The 10,640-nt window shown below is 44.1% G+C and overlaps 1 protein-coding gene across 1 annotated transcript; it reads left to right on the top strand.

The window, feature by feature from the left end:
- Positions 1-4,712: 4,712 nt before the first annotated feature.
- Positions 4,713-10,251, top strand: LOC102457828 (lymphotactin). The gene is made up of 3 exons (XM_006112262.5): positions 4,713-4,909; positions 7,954-8,071; positions 9,190-10,251. The coding sequence occupies exons 1-3, from the start codon at positions 4,720-4,722 to the stop codon at positions 9,371-9,373; spliced, it is 492 nt and encodes a 163-aa protein (XP_006112324.3). The 5' UTR covers positions 4,713-4,719; the 3' UTR covers positions 9,374-10,251.
- Positions 10,252-10,640: the final 389 nt, after the last annotated feature.

Here is a 10,640-nt window from a genome sequence, read left to right as displayed (position 1 = left end):
TCTCCTGACAGGGCCAATGCCAAGTGCTTTAGAAGGAATGAGCAGAACAGGGCAATTACTGAGTGATTCACCCCCACTCCTCCCACCCATTGCCCACTTTCAGCTTCTGGCAGTCAGCGTCCAGGGATGGCCAGAATGCATCCCTAGCCATCTTGGATAATCAGGGCTCGACGATCGCAGTGAAAACCACTTGCCAGCCCCGCACTGCGCATGCACGAGAGCCACACTGCGCATGAGCGAACCGCCAGTGAACGGGGCGACCGGCTGAAATCTACTTGCTGCGGATTTGTTGAGCCCTGTGGATAATAGCCATGGGTGGACCTCTCCTCCATTCACTTATCTAAGTCCCTTTAGAACCCTGTTATAGTTTTGGCCTTCACAACATCCCCTGAGAATGAGTTTCACAGGTTGACTACGTGTTGTGTGACGGAGTGAGAAATCTGATAATGACTGACACAACCATTATCGTGATGACACCAAATTAGAAACTGCTTCTGTCAAAATAGGACCCATTGCCTACAAGATTAGACTATAGCCTGTTGTCCAGATATGCCCACACCGGACATGGGTATCATATCTGGAGGCTAATGGAGTTACTTGCATCTTATAAATTGAGGATGAGGCCTTTGACTATTTGTTCTTTCTGTCGACATGCCCCAAACCCTTATGGATGTCAGTCTCAGGCCTGTGCTTGTAGGGCAGGGGTGAGCAAATACCGATCCATGAGCCAGATCTGGTCTGCCAGGGTTAGCCTCTGAAGGGATCCCCCATCATTATATTTTCCTGTGCCTCTGTAGAGATGAGTAATCACAGCTCCTGTTGGTTGTGGATCACTGTTCCTGGTCAATAATCTGCATGAAGCAGTGTTCTGGTCTGCACCGCTTCCCACTGCTCTTATGAGCGGGGAATAGTGATCCATGGCCAAGTGATCACTGGTACTGTGGAGGTGCAGGTAAATATAAAAGCAGCAGCCCACCAGGGGCTACCCCTGATGATCCATTGCTGTTTTATTGGCCACCCTATTTATGCAACTGTAATAGATTTTATATAAAGCATGTGTTGTGAAGTATTATTTGAAAACTCATAATTTGCTGATAATTATTGTCTAGGTAAAATAAGTGTGGCAACATTGTATATAAAGTTATAATAGTCTACTCTATAACATGTTCCAAGTTTTTAAAAAAAGCAGGCATAAACCAGTTCCTCAAAGCCAAAAAGTAAATTGATGCCTCTGCCAAGTGTCAACTATCACCTGGTTAAGTGGCCATGCTTAGGCAGGAAAGAGGGTATGAGTGAGTAATCTACATTTTTGGCAAAGACTCAGTTGGAGATTCCCACTACCCTGGATCTTCGGTCTCCCCCACCTCAGCTAGAGATGATTTTCAAAGAAAAAGGAGGGGGAATAGATACCTTCCAAATACTCCTGCCTTGCCTTCTGCCCATAGCATCAACAGTACTGGAAAGACAAGCAAATGAACATTGAACTGGGTAGAGGCCTTGAGCTGAAAGGACTCTAGCCAGTAAGACTGCTGTAACATATGGTGCCAGAAACCTTGGCTTTGAATTGATTTAGCTTGTTAAATTAAATATGAATTACATTTTACCTTTTATTTTCTTTGGGTATGTCTATACTTGCCCCCTACTTCGAAGTAGGGAGGCAAATGTAGCATACCGAAGTTGCAAATCAAGCCCGGAATTTAAATATCCCGTGCTTTATTTGCATGTTCCCGGCCGGTTGCCATTTTAGAAATTCACTTGCCTAGAGTAACTGCCCGCATCTACATGCATCAGTGAAATGTGAGTCCAATTTAAAGCCCCTAATTCGAATTAACTGGTAAACCTCATTGTAGGAGGAATACCAGCTAATTCGAATTAGGGGCTTTAAATCGGACTCCCGTTTTACTGCTGCGTGTAGAAGCAGGCAGTTACTCCGGGTAAGTGAATTTCTAAAATGGCGACCGGCCGGGAACATGCAAATCAAGCGCGGGATATTTAAATCCCGGGCTTGATTTGCAACTTCGGTATGCTACATTTGCCTCCCTACTTCGAAGTAGGGGGCAAGTGTAGACATACCCTTTGACATACCCCAATTTTTACTCTTATGCCTCATTGCTTGTAATCACTTAAAATCTACCTTTCTGTTGTTAATAAACTTGCTTTTTTGTTTTATCTAAACCAATGTGTTTGGACTGAAATGTTTGAGAAACTTCATTTGGGATAACAGGATTTGTGCACATCATTTTCTAGTAAGGGAATGACAGACTTTATGTGAGCTTGTGTTGTCCAGGAAGGTGTTAGGCAGCACGAGACATATATTTCTGGGGGAAAGTCTGGGACTGGGAGTTTACTGGTGTTTCCCTGCAGTGTAATTTATGTGTAGCTGGGTACAGTACGTATACAAAAAAGCTAGGAGTGATTTACATGCTGGAGTCTGCGTGTGAGCAGCAGAGGTAGATTATGATTAATTGAGGCCCTGGGTACAAAGAACATTTGGGTCCTATACCTTGGGGACCCAGGAATGGCAGAGCTGGAAGAGAGTCAGGGGAACCATGCACACACCCTTTTTAACATGGGCATAGTAGCCTCAGGCAAGCACAGAATGGCATTAGCAGGGACAGTGCTTTGTGGCAGGGGAGTGTCAGCCGACGGTCGGGGCAGTGTGTGTGTGTGTTTCCGAGAAAAGGTTTAACGTACGTGTCTTTACTGCTAGGACCGGGGTCCCTTCGCAGAGGGTAGCCAGCAGGCCAACAGACGCCCCTTTTTATAGGAAGAGCTTATTACACCTTAGATTTTAGCTGCTAGAACACAAAGTTCCTTCGCAGCGGGCAGCCTTGGGAAGGCTGAAAGGTGCCCCAATGGACCGGTCACCTGGGAGTGACACAGATCCAAACGCCCAAGCTCTTCCTATGTCTGTCCCTTTATGACCGGCTGAAGTTCTTTTAAATTGTGCTTGGTTCTGTTACAGAAACGGAAGGAGTCAGGTTAAAGCTTAAACAGTTACAGGTTTATTAAAGAAGCTTATAAATCATATGGTTACAGTGGCTATTGCTCTATTTCTTAAATGCTAGCAAATATATAGGTCTTAAAAATGGTTACAGGAAAAAAAAAGGTAAAGATAGAAAATAGAAATAATGGTACCAATTGACAGCTTAATCTTTAAAGAACTCTAACACTATGTATATATATACTTAAACAAAGGACCACATCCAGGTACAATTTTTACCCCTTTCTGTGCCTCTCGACTCCAGCGTGTCAGGCCAGGGCCGGTCTCTCAATTCCTAGGAAAGACGAATACGAGGTGGGCGTCCCCGTGGAACCTCGGGAGATCAAACACCTAACCTGACCAGCAGATAGATGGTAGATTGACACTCAGAATAAATGTGCTGCTGGACCCATCTTTATACCCCTGGGGGCCCGTATCTTCTTTCTTATCTAAGAGGCCAAATTCTACTGGTCCGTTTTGTGGCGCCAGTTCTTACAAGCAAGTTTCAAGTTAATTTACACTTGCAAGAGAGATAACTAAATTGTGAGTACTAGACATTTTTTTACTGGGCGAGAGATTCCTCCCACCGCAGACGGCTGTGTGTTCGTATCAATATGGGTTAAGTCAAGGGCACTCCTTGGCAGCCTCTTGGTCAGCAATTGGCGTATCTCTGTTTACAGCCATTCACGGTCACATAGCCTGGGCCTTCTGCTCTGTGTGCCCTGTATGCTCCAGGCAAGCAAAAAGGGATGTTACAAGGGGGTTCCTGTCTGGCTACAGGGAGCCCTGCTTCATCTTCCCCCTGAGGCCTATGCCTCTTGGCCAGGCCAGAAGCTGGAGCCAGGCAGTGGTAAGAGTCTCCCAGGAAGCCTAGGCGTCACTGCAGAGCCCCAGGCCTTACACCAGTGGGCAGGGACACGGACTGAGGGCTGCTCTTGGACATCCTGTCCCCTTGCCTATGGCTGTGGAGAGTCCAGGGCTCCCCACAGTGGCCTGGGCTCACTGGGTGGCTCTTACTATAGCCTGGCTCCGGCTTCTGGCCCAACAGGGAGGGGAAAAGGCCCTAGGGGAAGAGGAGTAGTAGATGGTGTGGCCACAGCTCCCATGCTGGTGGCCTCTCCACTTCTACACAGGTTTCCCTGCTCCTGAGGGGGACCCTAAATTGGCCAGGGGCCCTGAGCTCAGGCCCTGGGGGCCTGTGAGATAATCTGCCACTGGTGAGCAAACTAGGGGTGGTTGCTCTCACAGCGGAGTAGTGTAAAAGGCATCCCAGGTTGGAAAATTGAGGGGAGAAAAGTGTCCATCAGTCCAAATTGTACTCTGGGAATTGTGACAGCCACCACTGATATACACCTGCTAAGGGCAATCCAATTCATTCCTTTTTCCATTAGCAAAGCCTCCTCTCTTGTAATTCATTTTCCCCTTTTAAGTGGTCCTAGAGCGACCTAGCTCTGAACAGTCACTTTTTGCCTATGTGGTGGGGTTTAGCATCGAACGTGCATAGCCTATATAGCAAAGGGGCAGGAACATTAGTGGTTTCCACTGCACAGAGGTGACTTTTTCAGACTAAAATAAGACATGCTTAGAAAATGTTAACAAAAAGCAACCACAGCTTTGTGGCAGGAAAAAGCTTCAAGGGGCTAGGAAGGGAAGGGGGGAGTTTTTCTGTACCTTTAAAAAAAAAAGGACCGAGTGTGTCTCAAAATTTCCATATCTACTCACACCCCCCCCCCTCCATGACGCCCCTTTCATTGGGTGGAGAAAGTGAGCTGACCACTGAAAGACAGTATAAGAGCTCGCTGAAAGGGGCTCCAGTTATCATTTTCTCCTCTGCTACGCCAAGGAAGCCATCAGCAATGAAACTCCAAGCAATGGGCATCCTGGTCATTTTCTGGCTTGGCGTCTTTACTATCAGCACCGTGAGAGGTAAGTTTTTGACTCAACTCAACAGCAACAGAGCAATAGCCATATGCTATCGGCCCTGTGGTCCATCCAGTCCTGTATTCTGTCTTGGCAGTGACCAGTACCCGATATGTAGGAGGAAGGAAAGAGAAAATTGATAGTGAAGAGTTATGGACTAACTTCTCCATAGAAGTTTATTCCCTATGCAGATAGCTGTGGATATTTTTGTGGCTCCAGGAGCGGATGCAGATACACATTTTTTATCCATGCACAGCTCTAAGGATAGGTCCATCAACAGCTATTAGCCAACATGGTTAGGGACGCAATCCTGTGCGTGGAGCAACCCTAAGCTTCTGACTACTAAAATCTGGGAAAGGACGATGGGGTGGGTCACTCCATAATGGGGTTCTCCTCCTGAAGCCCTGGTATGGACCTCTGCCAGGCTAGATATTGGGCAAGGTGGATTATGGCCCGACACAGTATGGCAGCTCCTATGTTTATCATGTCATTTCTTATTTGTCTCCTCTCTGATCTATATAGTCCTAGTCTTTTTAATCTCTGCCTGTACGGAAATCGTCCTAAGACTCTAGTCATTTTCACTGACTTTCTGTGGAATCTTGGTGTATTTGGGCTAACTCCTTTTTGAGGTTGTGTGGCTAGAAGTGAAGAGAGCATTCAAGACTACATCATATTGTGAATTGCTACAATGAAATGATGATATTTTCAGTCGTATTCATTAGATCTTTAAGAAGGTCTATGATCTGGTTTGCTTTTTATGAGCGTAGATGGACACGGGTCATATTTTAAATTAACTCTCCACGGCGACACTTAAGATCTTTTTTCTGTTAAGCCTGAACAATTAATAGACCTCATGATACTTGTAATAGACCATGCATTTTGCGAAAGCTTAGACTTACAAATGTAAGCACACATACAAATACACATAAACAGACACATGCAAACAAGAACAAAAAACCCACATGCACCACCATTGTCATACCCAGGCACAGGCAGAACAACAAGAATACACAATGAGGAGTGCAAAAAAGCATCTTCACAAAACTCCACAAACCCCAAACACAGCCCTTCCCTCACAAATAAAATAAGCTACACTAGACATCCAAGAGACTATATTCCTGTAGAGTGTGTGTGTTTGGTTGCTGTGCCAAACCTATGTTCCAGGCAGTATAATTTGCCATAAAATGTCACTGAAATTTTGTGTAGAAGGACTGTGTGCAGCAGGCAATATGAGGAAAAATGGAGCAGCTAGCTAGGGTCTCAGGTGGTAGCAATGTCAGAAATAATACTGTGGATGTGAGCAACCGGGCAGATGATACAGAACTTTCCAAAGTTCCAAAGAAGGGGGAAGAGAGAGGAAAAGTAAAGCATTTGATTTTCTTCTTCACTGTACTGAATTGCCTTCAAAGTGCGTTTGATTTTTTTAAAAATAAAGGGAACAGAAGGAGACAAAGGTTTTGCTGGGAAGGAGAGCGGGAGTCTCAGGAAATGGAGTGGAAGGACTGGAGAGGCAGCAGCAAATTAGGGAGAGAAATGAAGTGAGGAGGAAAACAGGTGGCAGAAGGGAAGAATGGAGTCATCTGAGTATGTGGGAGACAGAGAGGGATGGGAACAGCATAAGAGGAATCAGAAAAGGCAGTGGTAAGAAATGGACAGAGAGGGGAGTTACAAGCACACATATTTGCACTTTAAAATAGGATATTTACCCAGGACCCTTCCAAACCACTTGTAGCTTTTCTTGAACAGGGTATAATTATTAGAGCCAAGTGTGAGAGAGTGGAAGCAATCCTACATAGGCAGGCAGTAAATCCACTGGCCTCAGCTGGGAATGGTAATTCAGGCCATGCCCACACGAGAAAACTATTCTGAAATAATGAAATTTGACTTAACTCCCAATTTTACAAAATCGAAATAGCATGTCCCCACTATGGGGAAGCCTCAAAATTAGTCTGAGGCAGGCTCCGTTAATATGGGTGCGATACCTCGACTTAGAGCCCCAGGAAGCGCTGGAGAGTAATTAGTTCGAATGACTCTGGGGAGTAGTAATTTCAAAATAGCTGCACCGAAGCATCTACACTCACACTTTCAAAATTAGCGTTATTCCCCAAGAAAAGCAGGAGTACAGATTTCAAAATAAGCGGCTCCTTATTTCTAAATAATGGCTAGGGTGTGCGGACACTCCGTTTATAAATTCGACCTAAGGGGGGTTATTTCAAAATAAAGCCCTAGTATAGACTAGGGCTCAGGGTCCCCAAGTTGTAATTCCACTCTGCTTCTTTCACTTACTTTCTCAAAAGTGGCCATTTTTGCTAGTTGCCTGGGTGTTTCGGTGCTTCAGTGGCTTTTATGGATACTCAGCGTCTCTGAAAATCAGACCCAGAATGTCTCAAGTCTGATACCCTAAATCAGAGTGTTGCAATTTCTTCATCTGTAAAACAAGGATGGTAACACAGATCTTCCTTTGTAAAGTACTTTGAGATCCTCCCAGGGAAAGATGCTATGCAAGTACCAACTCAGTGTTGTTACATGCACACACCTTCTTGTAGAATGTGATACCCATCTAGCTCGGGGCGAAGGTCTTTGAGAGGCACACGTGCTCACCTTCCCACTTTTAATTAAAGTATTGCGTGTCTATCCAGAACCTTTCATTCCAAAAGATCCCCAAATGCTTTAGATACTTTATGTGCACAGATTGTGTCCAATGAAACAAAGTCATCTCTGGGAACCCTGCTCCTTGATAGCCAAGCACTGCTACATGACAGAAGAGCAATGAACACAACTAAAACTGCAGAGGCAATTTAGGAAGGCAGAATGCAATTACTGTCCACATTGGAATTTGACCAAGACATTTATTCTTACCACAATCTCTTTGGCTTTTTAATGGTCTCAGATGATCAAGAGTTTGGTTGTTTAGCTCCTATGTAAGAAGCATACTTAGGAAAAGGATCACAGGGAGTACATTTCCATTGTAATGTAACACTCATTTCCAGTTACTGTGCAGAATGACTGTTCATTTAGCATTAGCTTACCATCTATTTTCCCCCCTGTAGGAAGTGTTGCAAGCCAAATCGCACCCAGAAGCTCCTGTATAGACTTGTCAACGCAGCAGCTGGACATCAGAGGACTTGATAGATATGAGAAGCATAACGTACCAGTAAAAGCTGTGATGTAAGTATCTGGGCCAACTCTTCAAACAAGGCTAGAGACACTTGCTGCTGCTAGCAGGAGAGAAAGAGCAGGGGTGGACCTGATCCTCAGCAAGACCAAGGGCCTTAAACCTGACCAGCCCTGCAAAGGGCAGTCTTATTTCTAGCATGTGGTAACTGTTAGGGGATGAGCCTCCAAAGGCCTGGAGGGTTTGTACTAGTCAGGAGAGCAGCCCCGATTCCGACTGAATGGACAAACTTTTTTGATCAAGGCATTGGGAGGAAATCTCAGAAAGAGGAAGAGCCGTGTCAAGCGGCACGCTGTGGCATAGCAAAGGGTGCTGTCAATCAGCTGTGAGGGGCATTGAGATGAGCTATAAGAGGAAACTCACACAGAGGGCTCAGGGTGATTAGAGGATGCAATCAGTCTTTCAGATTCATGACCATCCATTTAATTTTAGTTCTTGTGGGATAAATGTGGGGCCAAATTTTCAAAAGTGCTCTACATGCCAGATGCTTTAGCTCTTTTGATCTTTCTGGCTATACAGGATATGCTATGTATGCAAAGGAATACACTCTCTATCTAGATCTATAGCCACCCACCCACCCACGTGTGTAGCATTGATGTCCATACAGCAGAACCAGTTCATTCCTGGCTTTGCAACTCTTTAGTGATGCAACCGTGTCAAATGCCTGTAGACACACCCTTTGTACCACACTACGGATACATCTCTACCGCAGCACTATTTCGGGATACATCCAGTACCCCAAAATAGCGTTTTCTGTGTCTTGACAGCACACCCATTATTTTGAAATATAATCAAAATAATGGGCACGCTATTCCAATGTCCTGGTAAACCTCATTGCACAAGGATTAAGGGACCTGTTGGAATAGCGGTCTATTTTGAAATTTGGCACTAGGTAGACAGTGCCAAATTTCAAAGTAGACTATCCCAAAATAAGCTCCAAGTAAGTTATGCAATTTGCGCAGCTCAAATTGCATAACTTATTTCGAGCTAGCACTGCAGTATAGATGCACCCTATATCACATATGCCATAGAATAGAAACATGCACACAAGGTCTTGGTTTGGAGAGAAGAATTTTAATGGCAGCCTGGCTTTCCTTGTCTTCCCCTGCAGGTTCATCACCAAAGAAGGCATCAAGATCTGTGTTCAGCCTGATCTTAAATGGGTGAAGGATGCCATAAGACACCTGGATAAAAGACCTATTCCCAGAAGGCCCAAACTCAAGCCCAAACCCAAGAACAAGAACAACAAGAACAAACCTAAACCTAAACCCAAGCCCACGCCCAAAGGCTATTAACTAAATGGCTCCACCAGCCAAATCCTCGGCAGCTGACTGTAACCTCTTCTAGGTGTTAATTGGAAATAAAGTCTCTGAACTAACATGGGCATCTCAAAATCCATTCAACATTAGGGCAGAGCTGACTGAGAATCATTCCATTTTGTATCTGGACTTTTTGGCACAGTTTTCAGCTTTACTTTTAAAATGTTCATTATTATTTATTACTGGGGGTATGTTACACCTATATGTCCTGTTTAATTATGTAAAAATATAATGATGTGGGTGAAACTATTTCATAGAGGCTTTGATCAACTTGTGGAACTCACAGCTGAAGGAGGTTAGGGTCAGACACTGGGGCTGGACTTCAAAATCATCTGGATAATTTTTATGATAATTAATAACCATATAAGCTGTAAGTTAAAATTCTCATGCTCCAGGGTAAATACTGCATATCTGCAAGATTCAGGAGGGAATTAATTATATGCCTGATTCTCCCCCCCCCCACTTGGCAACAATGCAAATTCACTGGAACAAGTCCTCTCCCAGTGTAAGTAATTGTTGGTCTAGAAAATATAACGATGCAGATTTACACTAGCAGAGGATCTAGCCCACTGACTTCTGTGAAGTTACTCCTTATTTACATTGATTTGAGATAGATCTGAACTAGTTGCTTTATTTTCCTTTGCATGCCTCTGAAGCAATAGTTCTCAGCCCTGGCTAGAAGCAGGAAACTGCACTTGATGCTAATCCTATGTACCAATCTCTTATTCTATAACTAGAAAATTCAGTGTAAATATAAGTTACATTTTACATTTATAAGTTACATTTTATGTTACATTCTAACAACTGTGATGTCTTTGATTTTTTTTAATTAATAAAATTATTGCAAATCAGTAGTCAAATGGCATGCGTGTTTGCTTGCACGTGACTTGCATGAAGATCACCCAGTGAGGGTATGGGACTGACAAGTCTAACATTTTATTGTCAGTCTAGGAGAAAATACTTTACCCGCAATATGTGCTGCCACCTTCACTCACTAAGGGTGCGTCTACACTGCACTGTTATTTTGAGATAACAATGCCAGCGTCTACACAACCATTCTATTATTTCGATATAATTTCTAAATAACGGACAGCTTATTCTGAAATCTGTAAACCTCATTCGATGAGAAATAACGCCTATTCCAAAATAACTATTTCAACATAAGGCGAGTGTAGATGTGCCACTGCTGCTATTTCGAAATAGCCCCTCACCAGGGCCATTCTAAGTTATTCCTCCCCAGTGC

This window comes from Pelodiscus sinensis, chromosome 1 (genome assembly GCF_052426305.1).
Source record: "Pelodiscus sinensis isolate ZL-2025 chromosome 1, ASM5242630v1, whole genome shotgun sequence".
NCBI lineage: Eukaryota > Metazoa > Chordata > Testudines > Trionychidae > Pelodiscus > Pelodiscus sinensis.
Note: the sequence above shows the minus strand (reverse complement) of the source record. Positions and strands in the feature narration are given on the sequence as shown.